At 44.7% G+C, this 22,290-nt stretch overlaps 1 protein-coding gene across 1 annotated transcript in view; it reads left to right on the forward strand.

Annotated features, from left to right (window-relative positions):
- Nucleotides 1–1,832: 1,832 nt before the first annotated feature.
- The window catches only part of CCDC85C (coiled-coil domain containing 85C), a 123,512-nt gene continuing 103,054 nt past the window's right edge, over nucleotides 1,833–22,290 (forward strand). The window contains exon 1 of the mRNA XM_069735411.1: nucleotides 1,833–2,848. Within this exon, the coding sequence (XP_069591512.1) occupies nucleotides 2,140–2,848 (709 nt within the window). The 5' untranslated portion in view covers nucleotides 1,833–2,139. The remainder of the gene's footprint in view (nucleotides 2,849–22,290) is intronic.

The raw sequence follows: 22,290 nt of genomic DNA on the forward strand, positions 1-22,290 counted from the left end.
GGCACCTCTCTCCTTGTGGCTGGCACCCTTCTCCTCTGCGGCTGACACCCCTCTATTTGTGGTCAGCACCCCTCTCATTGTGGCCAGCACCCCTCTTCGGCCGGACCCCCTCTCCCTTGCAGTCACCATCCCTTTCTTTGTAGCTGGCACCCGTCTTCAGCCGGCACTCCTCTCTGTGGTGAGCACCCCTCTCCTATGTGGCCGACATCCTTCTCCTTGTAGTCAACAACCCTCTCCTTGTGGCCGTCACCCCTCTCCTCTTTCACCAGCACCCCACTCCTTTGCGGAATGCGGACAGCACCCCTCTCTTTTGTGGATGACACCCCTCTCCTCTGCTGCCGGCACCCCTCTCTTCTGTGGCCAGCACCCCTCCTCCTTTGCAGCCAGCATTCCTCTTATTTGCGGCCGGCACCCCTCTCCTCTGCCGCCGGCACCCCTCTCCTTGTAGCCAGCACCACTCTTCTGCCAAACCCCCTCTCCCTTGCAGCAAACACCCCTCTTTGGCCAAACCTACTCTTCTCTGTGGCCAGCACCCCTCTTTGCCCAGACCCACTCTTCTCTGTGGCCAGCACTTCTCTTCAGCCAGACCTTCTCTTCTGTAGCCGGCACCCCTTTTCGGCCAGACCCCCTCTTCTCTGTAGATGGCACCCCTCTTTGGCCAGACCCACTCTCTTCTGTAGCCGGCACCCCTCTTTGGCCGGACCCACTCTCCTCTGTAGCCGGTACCCCTCTTCGGCCGGACCCACTCTCCTCTGTGTCCGCCACCCCTCTTTGCCCGGACCCACTCTCCTCTGTAGCCGGCACCCCTCTTCGGCCGGACCCACTCTCTGTGTCCGCCACCCCTCTTTGCCCGGACCCACTCTCCTCTGTAGCCGGCACCCCTCTTCGGCCGGACCCACTCTCTGTGGCCGCCACCCCTCTTTGGCCAGACCCACTCTCCTCTGTGGCCGGCACCCCTCTTTGCCCGGACCCACTCTCCTCTGTAGCCGGCACCCCTCTTCGGCCGGACCCACTCTCCTCTGTGGCCGCCACCCCTCTTTGGCCAGACCCACTCTCCTCTGTGGCCACCACCCCTCTTTGGCCGGACCGACTCTTCACTGTGGCTGGCACCCCTCTTTGGCCGGACCCACTTTCCTCTGTAGCCGACACCCCTCTTCGGCCGGACCCCTCTCCTCTGTGGCCGTTACCCCTCTTCGGCCAGACCCCCTCTCCTGTGTGGCCGGCACCTATTTTCGGTCGGCACCGCGCACCCCTCTCCTCTGCTTCTTGCCCCCTCCACTTGCTATTGTTACTCTGTTTGCTACTTTCACACATCAGGTTTTTTGCATCAGGAACAATCCGGCGAATGTTGGAAAAACTGATGTGACGGATCCGGCTAGCATATCCAGATTATTGGATAAAAAAAAAAATTTGGAGCATGCTCAGTTTAAAAAAACGGAATTTGGCGCCGAAATCCGTCATTTTCTGGATCCGGCACCTTCTGGCTCCCATAGGCTTCCATTCTAGCAAAAAGCGGAGACAAAAAGCGTTGCTATGGACATTTTTTCCAGAAACGGAAACGGCAGATTTTCCGGATCCGGCAAAAAACGGACGAAACGCAATGTCATCCGGCGCAATCCGGCACTAAGACAAGTTTATGGGGAAAAAAAACGGATCTGGCAACAACATTCGCTGGATCCGTTTTTTTTTTATTTATCCGGATTGAGCCTGACAGCGAAAACCTGATGTGTGAAAGTAGCCTAACGTTGACCCAGTTTGAATCGTGTTGTCAGGCAATGCATTTGTCAATAAAGCTTGTTTGATTCAGAGAAGAAAAAAATGCTCAGTGAGTGGAGGAGGACAGGCAGCAGCAGGAGGGGAGGAGGAGGCAGAGGAGCCGGAGACAGCAGAGCTGCGAGACCGAGCCCGGACTGTGCAGGAGGCTCAGCTCCAAATGACTGTCTGCAGCGCCTCTCCAGAGGGAGCCTGAGGCTGGACACTGTTGGATGACACCTTCTTCTGCCATGCATGAGACCTCTGCACCATGGCTGAGGCAGGAATCTGCTGTATAGCAGCAGCTCAGGAATGCTAGTTTTGCACATTAAGGGGAGTTTGATTGAATTCTAATTCCCTCTTTTTTTGCATCCCTGAAGACTTGTCATGGCAAAGCTTCCCCAAGGAACAGGGTCAGCAGAAGACCTGAACACGATCTCAGATGAGCAGCTCCTCAGGTGGAGCAAGGAGGACCTTGTCAAGAGGCTGAGGAAAGTGGAGATTGAGAAGATGAATCTGATGGTGGAACATGGCAATTTAATGAAGGATGTAAACAGGAGGCTGCAGGTCCATCTCCATGAGATCAGGGGGTTGAAGGAAGTCAACCAGAAACTTCAAGATGACAACCAGGAGCTCAGGGAGCTGTGTTGCTTTCTGGATGATGATAGGCAAAAGGGGAAAAAGCTTTCCAGGGAATGGCAGAGGTTTGGGAGACACACTGCCAGTGTGATGTGGAAGGAGGTAGGGTCATATCAGCAAAAGCTAAAGGAGCTGGAAGCCAAGCAGGAGGCTCTCATTAGAGATAACTTGGAGCTGAAGGAGATAGTCGTCATGCTGGATGAGGAGAGGAATGGAGCAGGGTCTAGGAGCTCCATTGATAGCCAAAACAGTCTGACCAATTTGAATGGAAGCTCTGGGGCAAGGGATGTAGGGGATGGCAGCAGCACATCAAGTACTGGCAGCGCAGGCAGTCCTGACCATCACCATCATCCTCATCACCCCAAGCCAGTGGAGAATAAAACTGGGACCATCAGGAGATCCGCAGATGACCTTTCCACCCTTCCCCATCACAGAAGTATTCCTAATGGTTTGAATGGTAAGTCCTTGGCTTCCTATCTGGTGATTTGTGTGTGAAGTGTTCAGATAATAATAATATGTAATTTAATCAGAAGCAGCAGAGCTAAAGGGGGAGGAAAAATTATCCAGGAAGCAAATACATTGTATCTATATGTATCTGGACATGTGTTCTACTAGTAGGAGAAGGATATTGGCCGCTTTCTAGGTACCGTCGGGAAAAAATGAGGGGTAAAATGGACTTATTCTAGATTCTTGTCTTAAGACATTTTTCCTAACCTTCATGTAATAAACCCTCATCAGACTTGAGGGCCATGTAAGATTCCCCTTAGGCTTTCTGAAAACTGGTCTTTATGTACACGATGTTTCTCCAGAACATCCTATTTTGAGGTCTTTAGATTTCTCACTTATGTATTTCTGATTTTCCGTCTCCTATTTGATCTTTGTAATGACCTGGGTTTTAATATTTCAGAAAATGTCAAAAACACACAACTTCTAATGCATCAATAATTCTTAAATGGAAAGTACAATGTAGACAATATGGGACCTGGACTGTCCAAAACCTCGTTGACTGTATTGAGGATCCTCATATGTTAATTCTGCTTCTGTAGTCAGGATTTTCCAATTTATTGAGTAAGCTGTGAAGGTTGTAGGACCACGAAGAATTTTTCTTTAGGTTCTCCTAGGGTTGATCCCATCTACCTCCAAAGAGCTTGACATTGATGGACCTTGAACTAAAATAGGTTGGGCAATGTAGAAATGTTACATTGCATTTAATTCGATCAGAAACTTTTGGGAGTAACTTGTTAATAGGATGTGGCAGTAAAGCAAGCGTCTGACAGCTGTGGTCATCATAGTTGTCCATTGTCTTGTCGTAAAGACTGGATAATATGTCGGAAGAGTGATGTAAAATAATGAGTGGATTTATGAGAATGAACCATAAATCAGTCATATAAGACTGATATTACACCCGATATTACACCTATGACACAACTCATGTATAATTAAAGTTCCACTTCTGTGATGACAATGGGATTTATGTAGAAGATGAGTTCACAGCATAATCCACCCACAGCAGGACGTTTTGCATCCGTTGATGTCCACAGAGATGATTTCCAAAGCTGACAATGATTTTTCTTGGATGGGTTGTCTCCAGTGTTGTCTTCGACTAATTTTTTGACCATAGGGTTGCTCTATGGTGGAAGGAAGACATGTTTTCTCGCGAGAAGGACAATATCCTTGGGCTTTTCTTTGTTTCTCCAGAGTCCCGAGAGAGGCCAACGAGAACCAAAGGGGCATGAAGGATCTTTTGTTCTTGCGGTTGTTGGGGGGTTCACAATCAGAGTCATAACTGAAGATATTAGTGGTGGAGACTCATGAGCCCAGACTGCCCAATAATTGTTAGAATGAAGGAACCTCAGTTATCTCCAGAGTGTCATGGTCCTTTAGGCTTCACTTAGCGTAAATTGCAGTGCCTTGATTGCACTTAGCAATAGCTTCAGTAAAGTGGCCTACAGGTGAAGTGACTCATTCATTCTAGGGAACCAGTGGTGCTCATCCCCTTATGGGGCACATGTCGAAGAAAAACTATAGCTGCTGGGGGTACCTGAAAATGTAGAGTAACCTCAGCTGTTGCTGGCGGGTACATCGGTGGTCACCGGTGATTTAGGTAATGGATGATTTACCGCTTCCAAATACTTTTTGACCAGTTAAAAAAAAAACAGGATAAGATTTGCTAACTTTATTAAGAGGATCATGACTCCTTAATAAATTTGGTCCATCTGTTGGGCTGTCCGCACGCAATGACCAGCTATCCTACAAAGCAATTCACCAGTGACTGCCATGGCCCTGCCGTGTCAGATCTGCCGGCTGTACCTAACAGCTCCTCAGGTGTCCGCTTCATGGACTATAAGTCACCTATAATCACACCTGATGTTTTAGGTCTGGGCTCCGACATGCATTATTGAGGACAACTGTCAAAAACTCCCGTAGCCATATTTTCTGAAGTTGTTACCAGTGACATAATGCGGCCTTTTTTTTGTGACTGTAGATCTTGTGGGATGACCGAGTTGTTCTGTGAATTTCCTTTCCAAGAGTCTGTTGATATTTGCTTGGTGTCAATACAGAAGATAAGTAGTGTGCAATGTACATACCACATGAGGAAGCCGAGAAGCTTTTGTGATTGCTGCATTCTTAAGGCTGCACTTGAGTACACAGCAGTTGGAGAAAAATATATTTTTTGGAATCTTGAAATTAAATTCTAGTGACTACAGACCCATGTTATACTCTATGCACCCCTAATTTGTTCCATCGGATTCTTTTATGCACAATACTGAGCTTCAAAGAGGCACCATATGGCGGTATGATATGGAACTGAATCCTTGGCTGTGTGTATTGGCCGTAAAGATTGCATTCTTACAAAACTTTTTTTTTTGCATATTTTTTGTCTAGCTTTTGCAAAGTTAATAATCTTTGTAATGAACTCTATTAACTTATTTTGCTTTTTGTCTCTCAAACTCCATGATGAATGTCCTGTTTTAACTAACTAGTTTGTGCACTTTTAATAGTGGCTTTGAACTGCAGCAAGTATCTGTAAGGGTATGTGCACACGGTCAGTAAACGCTACGGGTTGGATGCTGCGTACTTGCGCAGCATTCAGATGTTACAGCATAGTGGATGGGAGTTCAAGAAACCTCATTCATTCCCACTATGCGTCCACAGATGCCTGCGGCTCACCCACGGAGATGGACATGCAGCACATCTTCCCAGACCACAGCATGTCAATGTCTCTTGCAGAGACTCGAGTCTCCACAAGATAAATTTGACCCTTACAATGTATTAGACGTGGTGAATCCGTACGGTTCAATGAACACAAGTGGATTCACCTGCGTTCAATAGACGGCAGCGCTTTGGACACAGCGGACACAGCATCGGACTGGAGCACCTTGGGCCCACCAGAGAAAATCATTCTTGGGGCCCACTATGTAGCTACATAGAAATAAATACAAGACCACCGATTGTGTGGTAAAACGCGCTAATATCAGGGCATAATATAAGGTAATGCACGTCTTAATGATATAGCCGGGGTTGGGGTAGCCCTCTCATAGAATATAAAGTATCCCCCTCATAGAATATAAGGTAGCCCCCTCATAGAATATAATGCAGCCCTCATATAGTATAATGCAGCCCCCTCATAGAATGTATTGTAGCCCCCTCATAGAATATAATGCAGCCCTCATATAGTATAATGCAGCCCCCTCATAGAATGTAATGTAGCCCCCCCATAGAATATAAAGCAGCCCTCATATAGTATAATTTAGCCCTCTCATAGAATATAAAGTAGCCCCCTCATAAAACATAAAGTAGCCCCTCACAGAGTACAAAATAGCCCCCTCATAGAATATAAAGTAGCCCCTTGATAGATTATAATGTAGCCCCCTCATAGAATATAATTCAGCCCCCATAGAATATAATTTATCCCCCTCATAAAGTAAAATGCAGCCCCCTCATAGGGTATAATGCTGCCCCATAGAATATAATGTAGCCTCCCTCAGAGTATAATGCAGCCCCCCATAGAATATAACGTAGCCCCCTCATAGGGTATAATGCAGCCCCCCTCATAGGGTATAATGCTGCCCCCCCTCATAGGGTATAATGCAGCCCCCCTCATAGGGTATAATGCTGCCCTCCTCATAGGGTATAATGCTGCCCCCCTCATAGGGTATAATGCTGCCCCCTCATAGGGTATAACGCTGTGCCCCGCCTCATAGGCTATAATGCAGCCCCCCTCATATAGTATGATGCAACCAGGACTCACTCATATATAACAAACATAATACCTCTCCTCCTCGTTCCCCCGCTGATTCCGGCTATGCTCAGGTAAGAGCAGTTGCATGCACTGCAGTCTGCCCGATACACAGCCGGTACGCGATGAAGTGACGCCATTGCGCACCTGCTGTGTCAGAGGCAGAGAGGAATGATGGGAGAGGTAGCGTCATCTGACGCCCTCTCCGCCATTATTGCTTTCAACTGTAACGGCATCTATGATCGCGTAGCCGGCGCATGCACAATACAGCTTTTCTGCTTTGCCCACTGTTGGGCAAAGCATACTGCCCACGCGTGAGATGCCTTTGGAATGCGCACGTGCGAAAACTACGCAATTGCCGAAATTCACCGCAAGGAATGCGTAGAAGCAAGCGAGGAGGGGGGAGAGACGGACGCTAAGCCCCGCCCAAGGACCGGACCGACCATATTAACATACAACGCTGGAGGAATAAAAAAGGTATTTATGGATCATATATGTGGGGAGCCAGGGGTATCATTATTGTGTAATGGGGCACTGAATTGAATGGTATTTTTACCTGGTGGCCCAAAAAACTGGTGACAGATTCCCTTTAAGCAAATGCGCTGCCCATCTTTGGATTCAACAAAAAGAAAAACAGTTAGCTCGGACTTCTTATCGTTATAATAGTTTTTATTCAAACCCTGGCATCGTCTTTGTCCCATGTTGCACTTGGAAGTCCATTGTATCTTCCGCTCTCCTTTCTATATTTCAGTACATGTCAAATAAAACCTTTCACAAAAGAGACTGAATTTACCTGCCCGGTCATGTTCCATCTCCGCAGGCTTGTTTTTTTTTTAACTTGTAGCTGTAAAATACATCCTGAATGTCAATGACTATCTGTAGAGGTACCATCATCATCAGGATGCTTACCACTGGTAACAATCCAGTCTGCAAAGACACGTCCCACAAATGTGGCCCTCGGACCTCTGGAGTCAGTGCCCATAGAATGGGAGGATAGTTTGGAAAAATATTAAAAATGCAGAGGAGGCAAATTATCTTCCCCGCTGTAGGCCATGCATAAATCTGATGGAAGTGCTGGCTGGAAGTTTGGTTAGCTGCTTTCCATAATGTTGGCATTGAAGAGGTATTCCGTCTTTTTTCGCATCAGGAGATGAGTAGGACCAGTGACGGCGCATCTACCGAAACCTGCCAATCGTGCCGGCAACCCAGAAGATATCCATAACCTTGTTGTCACCATTCCTGCTCCTCTCCCAATGCTGAAGTGAGCGAAGCTGGAATACGTCTTGTCGGAGGTGTGTCGGAGGAACTGCCTTGTTATGTTTGAAAGTTAATTTTTCAGAAAACTCCCCAAAGCACCAACTTACTGGGGTCTACTAGTAGTCCGTCTGTCTTTCCTACTATATTGGTGATTGAGAAGGATTGAACCTTGGCGCAAATTTCATTCTGTTGTGTTCCTTAAGGCAATGTTCACATGTAATTTTTTTTTCAGGCATTAAAATTTTTTTTAAAAGGGAAACTGATTCCGGAAACGCTCTTTTTTTGGGGATGAGATTTAGTTTTTTTAGACCAGAGGTGTCAAACTGCATTCCTCGAGGGCCGCCAACAGGGGTCATGTTTTCAGGATTTCCTTGTATTGCACAGGTGATAATTTAATCACCTGCACAGAATTATTCCAGCACCTTGTGGAATGCTAAGGAAATCCTGAAAACATGACCTGTTGGCGGCCCTCGAGGAATGCAGTTTGACACCTCTGTTTTAGACTATGATGAGCACACAATGGGTCCAGGGCATCAAAATGTTCACATCAGAATTCTGGCTTTTGGCTTTGGCTTCGAGATCTGACAAAATGGGCAAAACTTGGGCAGAAAGGTGTCATGGTGCCCACCATTCATCAAATTCATGACGAGCAGCACTCGCTATGCCACAAATTTTAATCCAGAAGTAGGATTTATGGCGAGGCACATGAGAGGTGTATTCCTCTTCACGAATCAGGAGCGTCTGACTCCAGGACACCTCCAACGCCGGCCCAATGTCTTCGTCAGGCGGATTCCTTCAAGGAAACCTAGTGAAAAAGCTATCAGAAAAAGATTAAAAAAAAAGTAATGAGCATTTGCCTTTCTATGCTGCTCATATGTTCAGGTTTCGAGCATCTTTGAACTGTTTTCAGACTATTATTTTTACCTTTTTGCCATTATTTTTGCTTAAAAAATGGCTAGCGGTTTAACCACTATTTGATAGAGTGAAAACAGTGGAGCAAAACACGACAGTAAAAAAGAATTCACAAACTCCAAAATAAAACCTTCCCCCAAAAAAGTCAGCAGCCAAAAACGTAGGAAAAACACAGTGGAAACGACTGGAAAAAAACAATTCAAAAGATGCTTCAGAAGTAAGACTCCCGAAGCATCTTTGCCTTGAAAAACTCGACAGGTTCTTGTAGTGTTCTTCGCAGCCGATTGATTGGATGTTTCCTTCTGGATTAGTTTCACAGTAGTGATATGCACTTTTTTTTTTCTTTTTTTAAACTTCATCAAGAAACAGAAAAAAAAAAAAAAAACTCCTGATACGTAATAGTAAAGTCAATGTCTCACTTTTGCACTTTATTTTTTAGGAGGATTTTAGAGCATTTTTCCTCCCCAAAACCTCTTTGTGAACATAGCCCAAGGGTATGTGCACACAGTTTTTAAAGCAGAAATTCTTAATTTACTTTATTATATCTTTTAAGAAATGCAAATGAGGTTAAAAAAAAAAAAGAAAATCTTTTAGGTTCCTGTAATGGTGGTTGCAGATCAGCGTCCAGGTGAAGCTGATGGTATCTGTACTTTGTCCGACATGAGGTTTCCCCGGACAGTAGAGTGTCGCCACTCTGTGCACTGAGCTCTGCGGGTCTCATTCCTGGAATCCAGAAAGTCAAGTTTCCAGCATTGTTTCACCGCTCGCATTGTGTTCCTGACGGAAGTATTTTTTTATAAGTAAACATAACAATAGCACTTCTATATGTGTGACAGCCATAACCTGCTGACATCTTACTACTGAGCCGGCATCTACTACGGCCTGTAATTACAGGTTACCCTAAGGCCAGGACCTATGTGTACGTTACACTTCTTCGTTCCAGATCTTGTTGTTGTTGCTGGTACTTGTGGTTTAATAGTGTAGTGTATATCGCATGTGGGACTCTGTGTTGATAGGATAATGGAGTTTCGCTGTTTTTGCTTTGCTATTTTCTGAGGGCCACTTCCTTCACCTTTTATATTATACTAGAGTATAAATATCGGATAAAAAATACCCAGAAATACTAATAAAACAGCACTGTCAAAAACAGGCACAACACATACTCCAATAAGGATATAGACAGAAAGAAAGAGGGAGTACCAAACCAGCCGTAAATAAAATCTAATATTTATTAATAATAAATCTAAAAAATATAACATACACTAAAATACAAAATAGTATAAAAGATTATATATATCTTCTGGACAACAATCTACAAATTGTGAAGGACACAAACAAGAACCAACCACAAAAGTAATATACACAGGACCCTATATATCTGGTGTTACATATAGCAGCAACTAGCAACTAGCAACATCATTCACTAGTCAAAAAGGAAAGATCCAGGGGGAACCCACATAGATCACCACAAATGTGGCCCAAAATTAAGTGACCCAGACGGCCCCCGTGACGGCCCCCTGAGGAAGCCCACGCGAAACGTGCGTTGGGGCTACGTCTGACCACACACACGGACCCATCTAGGTGAGATATTTTTACACTTGACTGGCACACATTTCACGGAGTCTGGGTCACTTAATTTTGGGCCACATTTGTGGTGATCTATGTGGGTTCCCCCTGGATCTTTCCTTTTTGACTAGTGAATGATGTTGCTAGTTGCTAGTTGCTGCTATATGTAACACCAGATATATAGGGTCCTGTGTATATTACTTTTGTGGTTGGTTCTTGTTTGTGTCCTTCACAATTTGTAGATTGTTGTCCAGAAGATATATATAATCTTTTATACTATTTTGTATTTTAGTGTATGTTATATTTTTTAGATTTATTATTAATAAATATTAGATTTTATTTACGGCTGGTTTGGTACTCCCTCTTTCTTTCTGTCTATAGAGTATAAATATCACCTGCTTTATAAAATGGCAATAAGGTCCACTAACAAGAATATAACTACTATAATACTGCCCCTTATGTACAAGAATATAACTACTATAATACTGCTCCTATGTACAAGAATATAACTACTATAATACTGCCCCTTATGTACAAGAATATAACTACTATAATACTGCTCCTATGTACAAGAATATAACTACTATAATACTGCCTCCTATGTACAAGAATATAACTACTATAATACTGCCCCTTATGTACAAGAATATAATTACGGTACTATAATACTGCCCCCTATGTACAAGAATATAACTACTATAATACTGCCCCTTATGTACAAGAATATAATTACGGTACTATAATACTGCCCCCTATGTACAAGAATATAACTACTATAATACTGCCTCCTATGTACAAGAATATAACTACTATAATACTGCCTCCTATGGACAAGAATATAACTACTATAATACTGCCCCTATATACAAGAATATAACTACTATAATACTGCTCCTATGTACAAGAATATAACTACTATAATACTGGCCCCTATGTACAAGAATATAGCTACTATAATACTGCCCCCTATGTACAAGAATATAACTACTATAATACTGCCCCCTATGTACAAGAATATAACTACTATAATACTGCTCCTATGTGCAAGAATATAACTACTATAATACTACTCCCTATGTACAAGAATATAACTACTCTAATACTGCCCCTATGTACAAAATTATACCAATATACCAACCGCACTGCGGATTACCTGCTGAATTACCATGGATTTACCGCGTTTTCTTTGGATTTTGTGCGGATTCCACCTGCGGTTTTACACCTGCGGATTCCTATAGAGGAGCAGGTGTAAACCGCTGCGGAATCCGCACAAAGAATTGACATGTTGCGGAATAAACAATGCAGCGTTTCCGCGCTGTTTTTTCCGCAGCATGGGCACAGCGGTTTTTGTTTTCCAAAGGTTTACATTGCACTGTAAACGCATGGAAAGCTGCTAAGAATCTGCAGCGGCCAATCCGCTGCGGATATGCAGCAAAATCCGCAACGTGTGCACATAGCCTAATACTGCCCCCTATGTACAAGAATATAACTACTATAATACTGCCCCTATGTACAAGAATATAACTACTATAATACTGCCCCCTATGTACAAGAATACAACTACTATAATACTGCCCCTATGTACAAGAATACAACTACTATAATACTGCCCCCTATGTACAAGAATATAACTGCTGTAATACTGCTCCTATGTACAAGATTACAACTACTATAATACTGCCCCATGTACAAGAATATAACTACTATAATACTGCCCCTATGTACAAGAATATAACTACTGTAATACTGCCCCCTATGTACAAGAATATAACTACTATAATACTGCCCCCTATGTACAAGAATATAACTACTGTAATACTGCCCCCTATGTACAAGAATATAACTACTGTAATACTGCTCCTATGTACAAGAATATAACTACTATAATACTGCCTCCTATGTACAAGAATATAACTACTATAATACTGCTCCTATGTACAAGAATATAACTACTATAATACTGCTCCTATGTACAAGAATATAACTACTATAATACTGCTCCTATGTACAAGAATATAACTACTATAATACTGCTCCTATGTACAAGAATATAAGTACTATAATACTGCCCCCTATGTACAAGAATATAACTACTATAATACTGCCCCCTATGTACAAGAATATAAGTACTATAATACTGTCCCTATGTACAAGACTATAACTACTGTAATACAGCCACATAATCATTAATAATCATTGAAATCCAGACATTCTGTGTGGTCACATTTTCTTGCGCTTTGCTGTGTTGTTGCTGGGACAGCCCGATATACTGTACGGCTTAGGTCACCCTTCGCCCACACCCTCCCTGCCTACCGCTCCCATTGGAAGCATTACTATATCGACCTTTGGAACTCAGAGAAGAAAAATAGCTGAATGGTAGATGAGTTACAGGACGGGGTTAGCATTAGCGAGAAGTAACCTTGAATGTATCATAGAACATGACAGCCGCTTCTCTTATGGTCAAATAAGGAAAAAGAAAGTGTATTGTGCGTATTAGTAATCCTCCCAGAAACACTGCAAATCCCAGATACTTCAGAGCTGCATTCATACCGCAGTAGGTGCAGTGCGTGAATATCCCCTTCTTCTTGATATTCTTCTTAAAGAGTAGCTGCAGTGACAAGACGTATCCATTTCCCAATCTATGTGGACGTTTGACGCTCAGACACACTCAGACTACAACTGACATAAATTCAAAAGTTTGTGCAAATTTTGGGCCATTTTTTCTATTTGGATTTGCCACCTTTTTATTTAAGCTCTCACTAAAGGTGATAGATGTACTCATGTTAACACAATGTCCGCATTACCTGACGGCAATGTCAGACCTTAAAAAGTGGTGAAATGTTTCCTCTGGTTATGAAAAGTGAATGTGCTCTATTACTGACAGCAATCGGACATCTTTAAAACGATAAAAAGATGTAAAATTAAAGAAAAAAATCCCATTTGCAGTCAACAATCGGATATCCGAAAAGTGTCCATAAATTGCCTCTGAATGTAAGAATGGTTCCTTTCAGTGACAGCAAGCTGAGATTTTTGGGTTCTAATCCCACCCAGGACAACATCTGCAAAGAGTTTGTATGTTCTCTCCGTGTTTGCGTGGGTTTTCTCCGGGCACTCCGGTTTCCTCCCACATTCCAAAGACATACTGATAGGAATTCTAGATTGTGAGCCCAATCGGGGACAGTGATGATAATGATAATGTGTGCAAACTGTAAACCGCTGCGGAATATGTTAGCGCTATATAAAAATAAAGATTATTATTATTATTATTATTATTAGATTTTGAAAATAATCGTTAGTTGCTTTTTGTATGCAACAGGATTTGGCCATGCAAGACACCTGAGGAAGGATGTTCGCAGGCGAAACGCCTTGTGGTTTTAAATAAATGTATAATTCTTCACAGTTTTATTATTAAACTTTTCTCCATCTACCTTTTTTACACCCAGAGGCGATTTCTCTCCATTTTCAGGACCTGTCCTTGCTGACTTTGAATAGGACTGTTTTTATTTGCATTGGGTTTGCTAGTTATATCCAGTCCTGACAATCATTTGTGTGTTAGGTACATCGGGAACACAAATCTGTCTCCTGATCTGAGGGTTTGGTACAGTGTAACAGTTGGCTTAGCCCTTCGAGGCTTGTTTAGATTAATAGGGGGTATTCCCATTCTCATTGATGATTGGTTGGGGTCTGACTTCTGAGACCCATATTGAACCGGAGTCTAAAGGGTATGGAGTCCTGGTAAATGGGGGGCAGCTCTACCTATCCCTGCATTCCCAGGTTAAACTCCTTCATTCTCAGGATGTCAGACCCTTACTAATCAGAAAGCGATGGCCTATCCTAGTGGGGGAACACCCTTTTAACGTGCTGCTGTGAAAAGTATTAGATCTGATTGGCTGCTTTTTTTCTGAAATCCCCAAAAGTTTGGTTTTGCCAGATCTGGAAGTGTAAAAGTTATGAGCTGAAATCCCGCATTGCTGCACCTTCCTTCTAGAGATGATTAGGTTCCTGGGACCTACATTTGGACTGAAGCCACATGCAGCCATGTCTTAGAGACTGAGTCTACGATCAGCTCGAGAGCTCCCTCTAGTGGAGGCTTCATGCAGCTGGAGGTTTACTTAATAACGGACTTCTGCTGGGGATTTGGAGCTCTGTATCTGTAAATCTCATTTTCCTTAGTAAGGCGGTTTGCCACATGTCACGGGCTCTTTCCTGCACCTGCTCCGAGGATCTAGCGATCCCTTATCTAAGGGAATTTCAATTATGGAGAATATTTCCTAATGTGCCGTCTTCTTCCATAGCAATTGAAATGGTCTCGTGAAGCGGTCTAGGCTCCATCCCCACACTATGCACCCAGACACGTCTCCTTTCATTACTGTTTTCATGTTGTACTGCTGTAAAAACCCCATAATGTACTAAGTATAGCGTGATCCCATCTCCTCCCCGTCGCTGTGCGCTGGATCGTGCTGCCGAGCTGCAGCCAAAAGTCTTTGACCTAAATTTGATGCCCTCCGGGGAAATGGGGCGTTCTTGGTAAATGTAGAATATTCAGTAAATATAGTTATATAATAAGTGACTATTGTGCATTTTGGATATTGCCCCCATCTTCTCGGGTGCTCACCAAACTTTGTTTAGAACCCTGATTTGCAAATCTGCTAATAGCTGCACCCATTATTCTGTATAGATACAAGACCTCGTATGTGCCTATAAGGCTGTTGATTTTGGGTATTGAGACCCACCTCCGGTCTTTACCTTGCACCCCATGCTTAGATTGCAACACACAAATGTGTAACTCCAACCTAAGCCCCTAAAAACATGGACATTTTCGCTTATTCTAAAGTCAGGTGCTCTCACCCCCCTCCCTCCCATTGTGTTTTTAAGCACAGATAAAAAAAAATCATCTAAAATCAATAAAAAAGTGGGGAAATGTAGCAAAAACCCCCCCACAATAATCAGCAGATTGCCAGGGCTTATTTTTCGGGAGAGAGATCTGCCGCAGTAATTTCAGCTGCGGATATCACGGTGATTTTTGCAGTTTTTCGGGGTGATACCCTCAGGGTGTGGGTGTGGAAAATCGCCATATTGCAGTAGGGCTCCTGCAATCTTTTGCCCACCGTGAATTTAAAAAAAAAAAGCTTCAATATTTTACCGTGTGCAATTTCTTCGTTCCTTTACAGGGAAGCTGGAAAGTGCATAAGAAATCGTGAAAGAAAAATCTAAAGAAGGAGAAAAAGAATGAATAAAATGCAGCAAAAGAGCAATGATCAGGTTCCTGTGGCATTATTTAGTGCGGACAGAAAAATAAACCCAAAAAATATATATGACAGTCCAGGTTGTCATCTGGTTAGATGAAACTCAACCCTTTCTGTTTCTCACAGCTGAAGTTTTGTAACAATTGTATTCAGGCCATCGTCATAAATCTCCCGCTTGGAGATGGGAAGAAATATATCTTGGTACCGTGTTAGCCAGTGGATAGAAAATCCGCTTGGAGATGGATAGTTTTCCTTTGCAAATGTCCTCTGCATGCAAGGGAGTGTTTCCGTTCACTGGCAGAAATCTTACAGGTGGTGAGACATTGAAACACAAAGTATATGATAAAGGTACAGAACTTTTTGCTTTGGAATGATTGACTTATTACCCCCAATCTTCGTCCTTACCATCGTATCTTTTACCATGGCGAATAGTTTTACCCGATATCTCCTCTCGGGGAAACAAGACCCTTTCTTGTCCTTCAATTCATCGGGCAGGTTTATTCAAAGCCTCTAACCCCTCCGACGTGAATCGTCTAATTGTTCCTGCGATGGATGGACAGAGGGAACTTCTAGGAAAGCGGAGGGCAGGTCACCCGTCTGCGGCAGTGATAGATCCCCTTCGCCACTGGATCGCTATCATTGCTCGCTTGTTTCACAGGTATCATTTCAGATGCAGAGAATGGCGGCCATTGTCTTCGGCTTTCTTTGCTCGCTCCCATATCTTGGACTGGGGATGAAACAGAAAGCCGGCGTAATCTTACAACCTTGTCACTCCACAGAGCGGCTAGCTGTGAGGAGCGGGTCCTACACGATGCCACGTCGGCCATTGTCTATTGTATCCAGGCCTTTGTCCCCTGGCGCCCCGAGTCACAGCTTTCCAGTATTTGCATCGAAATGAGGCTAAATTTTGAGTTATCTTTCACCGCCCTAATTGCCCTGATGATGGCTTCTTGGCCAGAGAAGGAACTATGGCCTCCACTTTCATCTACCTGTATAAAGCCTTGATTGTGTAGACTGGTGGGGTACAGCGGGGACGATCACAGGCTTGTGGCATTTCCTGCCATACATCCCACATAGGGGTTGGTGCCTCGCCTCAGTCAGCTCAGCCTCCATTAGTCCCTTTGAGCGGAACCTCTGTTGTTCGGCTCTTGCACCATTCAGAATAGATAGGGGATAAATGACTATTGTAAGAAATGACTTTCATTGAGTTGCCCTTGTGCACTCTAAAAGGATAAAGCTCAAGCATTGTCCTTGGGCAGCAACCATTTAGAGGCGTCCGCCAATGCATCCTCACCATGTGCTACTTCTCTTTTTTGGTAGTTCACTGGGGCAGTCTGTGGCATTACATGTGCCACTTGTGGTGCTGCCAGCCACAGTCTGATAATCTGCAAATATCCCTTCAGAAGTGAGTCACCCTCCAGGGCCATGGGGTACTCTGTAACGGGTCGGGTACTTAAAGGGGATGTCACAGTGGCTGCAACCCGGTCCATGGCCCTGGGTGCCCAACAAAAGGGAAAGGTCTTTTAAGGGTTTAATAAAGTTTGTGTTCGTGACGCCACCTGTGGTATTTGGTCAGCGGGAACCGACGCTGCTTAAATGGGTCCGCTGGGGTGATGTTATGGCAGCTAGATGGTATAACATCCCACAGGTGAAGTAGGTCCCCAGGGCTCCCGGTGTGTAGATGAGGATGGTGAGTAGTGCAGTAAAGAATGGAGGGCACGGGTTTGCAGTCTCTTTACCTGGTTTACTGAAGACTTCAGGTAGCCACCGTCCAGGGCACCAGATCACAGGTACAGGCAGGGTCCGGCCGGCTTGGAAGCGAGTTCAGAGTCCCCTTGACCAGGTGTAGTTAGAAGCCTTCCTATTAGCGCGGTGATGTTGTAGTCCCTTACTGCCTTTGGCTTCTGGCAAGGTCCTCACAATTCTCTCTGTTCTCCATGAAGGTTAGTACACAAATCCGTATGACAGGTGGCTCGAGCCTTTTTATAGGGTCTCTATCACGACCCGGGCTCTATGTACCACTGTACCTTCTGGGTGTTAGGGCAGACAGCTGTCCTGCCGGTTTCTGATGTACCTCTTAGATTCCGACACAACCTAGGTCTTCCGGCTACTGGAATCTGCGCTCGGCCAAGGAGATAGCCCAGTCACAGCTATCCTCCCCAAATTTCACTCTTCTGTGCTTTGCTCTCCTGCACGCTCACTAACACTGTTCTTCATTCGGTATCTCAATCCTGGAGCTGCAGCAACTTTGGCTGCACGGCCCCAAACACATCTCTCTGCCTCAGACTGTTCCAGTTTGCTATCTGGCACTAACTGTCTAACTTTCCCTCCAAGCCAGAATGTAAATTCCGGGAAGCTCCCCCTAAAACGGGTTTAGAGCTCCCCCTGCTGGCCTGGATTCAGAATGTGTTGTGTGTACATTTTACCTGCCGAAGGGATCCCTCCTGTCTCCAGGCATGGCATTACCCTCCCCGAGAGGAAGGCAGCACCACTGTGGTACCCAAACTCCTGGGGTGCCATAAAAGAAAAGTTCCTTCCCAATTATCATTCAAAACAAAAGCAAAACACATCTACATAAACTGTTCATTACGTTGGACACTCAGCCATATTGACCTTTTGAGTTTCTTTCTTTCTCTTTTTTCTGTTTCTTTCTCTCTTTCTCTCTCTTCCGCTCTATTTTTTTCTTTATCTCTCTTTCTCTCTTTCTCTCTCTTCCGCTCTATTTTTTTCTTTATCTCTCTTTCTCTCTCTTCCGCTCTATTTTTTTCTTTATCTCTCTTTCTCTCTCTTCCACTCTATTTTTTCTCTTTCTCTCTTTCTCTCTTTCTTTTCTTTCTTTCTTTTTTTCTTTCCCTCTTCCTTTGTCTATCTATATTTCTACTTCTCTCTTTCTGTTCCTCTCTCTTTCTCTATCTCTTTCTCCTTCCTCTCTATCTTTTTCTCTTCCTCTCTCTTTCTCTATTTCTCTCTCTCTTCCTCTCTTTTTTTTCTCTCTCTCTTCCCCTCTGTCTTGTTCTCGCTTCCTCTCCTTTCTCTCTTTTTCTCTCTCTCATTCTCTCTGTCCTTTTTATGTTACATGCATTTATTTTTTGGCTAAAAATTATTTTTGCAAATGGGTTTAATAAAGAAAAAAATATTTCAATTTGCTTTCTTTATCTTCTGTGAAGAATTGTCTATTGCTGACTGCAAAATGAGAGAACTGACAGTCCATCCGTGAGCTGGTTCTGATGGTAGAGTTTATAACTCTCTGATCTTCTGAGCGCCTCTCGGCTGATTTATGATTACCAAGCTCAGCTCAACTTTCATATGGTCATAATTCGGCAGAATGGAGCTCAGAAGATGGAAAATAAGAGTTATAAACTATTATTATTATTATTATTCCACCGGAATGAGCTCACTGATGGATTTTCAGTTATCTCAATCTGAAGTACAATACAGAGACTATAGAAGGAAGGTGGTGGAAATTTCTTAATGAAACCTATTTTGAAAGTGTACGTTTGGGCAAAAATACATTGATTTAAGTAGAAAATAGCATTGCCGTTAAGGTGTCCATATCTATTAGAAGCAGTTGGTTGGTGGTATAACATTGTCCTGTGTGAACACGAAATGTGCTGCTGACAAATTACACTCTGTTTTAGGACAAAACGACCGGTGCCGCTTTATTGGTAGAAATCGTCCCGTTGAAATGGGCTTTTATACGATGGGAGTGTAATGTGCTTTCTGTATGGCACTGGTGCACACTGTGGCAGTGTAATGTTTAGGGCACTGCTATGTAAGCCCTTTATGGCACTGTAAACTATTCCCATTTCCTAGTGTTTCCCTCCTCCCCTGCTGAGCAGATAAGATAATGGATTGCAGAGCTGTCAGAACAACCTGAGACTGACCTCCTGGTCATGGAGAATATACACATCTAATAATCTTTATTTTAATAATCTTTATTTTTATATAGCGCTAACATATTCCGCAGCGCTCTATTTGCACACATTATCATCACTGTCCCCAATGGGGCTCACAATCTAAATTCCCTATCAGTATGTCTTTGGAATGTGGAAGGAAACCGGAGAACTCGGAGGAAACCCACGCAAACACGGGGAGAACATACAAACTCCTTGCTGATGTTGTCCAAGGTGGGATTAGAACCCAGGACTCCAGCGCTGCAAGGCTGCCGTGACCACTGAGCCACCGTGCTGCTACACATCTCACTATAGGACGTAATGTCTCTTAATGTGAAATTATTATTGACCCGGCTATGAAGGGTTAACGGAAAGCATGACAATGGGTCTGATGTTAACACAACAGTGTTGTGTAATGCATCGAGGTGTGAAGTGACTCGTCCTGCTGCTCTGTATACACCTGTATAATGGTGCACTGGATGGCGGAATGATGTCAGGAGTTATGTGGAGAGATTTTTACATCCCAACTGAATATTATACTGAAAAACCACAGCACTGTGCCTCCACGCACAGCACATGTGTCCTGGGCCTTAACACATAGCATGTCTGTCCCGTGCCTCCCCACACACAGCACATCTGTCCCATGCCTCCCCACACACACACACTGCACATCTGTCCCTTGCCTCCCTACACACAGAACATCTGTCCCATGCCTTCCCACACACAGCACGTCTGTCCCATGCCTCCCCACACACACACACCGCACATCTGTCCCTTGCCTCCCTACACACAGAACATCTGTCCCATGCCTTCCCACACACAGCACGTCTGTCCCATGCCTCCCCACACACACACCGCACATCTGTCCCTTGCCTCCCTACACACAGAACATCTGTCCCATGCTTTCCCACACACAGCACATTTGTCTTGTGCCTCCCCACACACCACATCTGTCCTGTGCCTCCATACACACCACATCTGTCCTATACCTCCACACACAGCACATCTGTCCCGGGCCTCCCCACAAAGCAAATCTGTTCTGTGCCTCCCCACACACCACATCTGTCCTGTTCCTTCCCACACACCACATCTGTCCTGTTCCTCCCTACATACTACCTCTGTCCTGTGCCCCACACAGAGCACATCTGTCCTGGGTCTCCCCACACAGCACATCTGTCCTGTGCCTCCCCTCACAGCACATCTGTCGTGTGCTTCCACACACAGCACCTCGGTCCTGGGCCTCCCCACACACCACATTTGTCCTGTGCCTCCCCACTTACTACATCTGTCCTGAGCCTCCCCACACAGCACATCTGTCATGGGCCTCCCCACACAGCACATCTGTCCCGGGCCTCCTCACACAGCACATCTGTCCTGGGCTTCCCCACACAGCACATCTGTCCTGGGCCTCCCCACACAGCACATCTGTCCTTGGCCTCCACACCCAGCACATCTATTCTGTGCCTCCCCACACACTTTTCTGGTTTTGTTCCTTCCCTAACCATCTTCTCGGGCCTGTGCCTCCCTACACATCACCTCTGTCCTGTGCCTCCTCTAAACACCTTCTTGGTTTTGTACTTCCCCACCCATCTTCTTGGTCCTATGCCTCCTTACACATCACCTCTGTCCTGTGCCTCCCCTAACTACCTTCTCAGTACTGTTTCTCCCTTAACTACCTTCTCGGTCCTGTGCCTCCCTGAACCACCTTGCTTGTCCTGTGTCTCTCCATGCACCTTGCTGGTCCTGTGCCTCCATATCCACCTTGCTGGTCCTGTGCCTCCCTGAGCCACCTTGCTTGTCCTGTGCCTCGCCAACCACCTTGCCAGTCCTGTACCTCCCCAACCACCTTGCCGTCATGTACCTCCCCAACCACCTTGCCGGTCCTGTGCCTGCTCCACACACCTCCTCGGTCCTGTGCACTCCACAACTTCTCTGGTTTGTGTACCTTTTCCTTCAATTCATGCAATCCCCTTTTCCCAGTATTGCGCTCCCACAATCTCCCAGAACCAATGAACTCCCCGTCTGCCTTGGTGTAAATCCGGAGTCTATTGAAAAGAACTATCATCATTACCTTCCAGAACCCTGTGCATTACTCTTCTCCCAATCCTCATCCACCCTCAAATCTTCTCAAATGTGTGATATCGTCCTGCCTCCTTGCCGATGCACCCCTCTCTCTGTCCTCCCTAGTCTTCGACACCTTCCTTCCTACGTGAAACCCACCATCTTCCTAATTCTATGCCCTTTCATCCATCCCTGCAAATCAATTGCACCCTGTTCGTCAGTGCCCTGTGCTGTCTGCTTATCCCTGATCTTCCCTATTGAATGCTTATGCTGTGCACTGGGCAGCTCTGCACATTTATCCTTTCCTTTATCCCAGTCCTGGCCATTCTCCCCATTCTCCAGCCATTTTTATGCTCCCCACCCTCTTCTCATACTGGTACTAAGAAGTGTCACCTCTGTAGGACTTTTCTCCACCCGCACGTCCTGCTCACATCATTCGCATCCCCTGCAGGACTGATTCCAAAATCCTCGTCAAACGCTTCTATTTTCGTTCACTGTTGAACTTCTCACATCGTTTTCATTTCAGCTGAAAACTAATGAGTCATTTCTTTTCACGCCTGACTTTGAAAAGGGAATGGATCAAGAAGACGGTAAAAAATTAATGCCGCCTTCTCATTAGTTACTTCTTCCCATTGATCTGTTGGTTTCTGCACCCTCGTAATATCTGATTTGTAAATAGCCTTCTGAATTATTCACTTTGGTGTAATTTGAAGTTACACTCCAC

This window comes from Ranitomeya imitator, chromosome 1 (assembly GCF_032444005.1).
Source record: "Ranitomeya imitator isolate aRanImi1 chromosome 1, aRanImi1.pri, whole genome shotgun sequence".
Classification (NCBI taxonomy): Eukaryota; Metazoa; Chordata; class Amphibia; order Anura; family Dendrobatidae; genus Ranitomeya; species Ranitomeya imitator.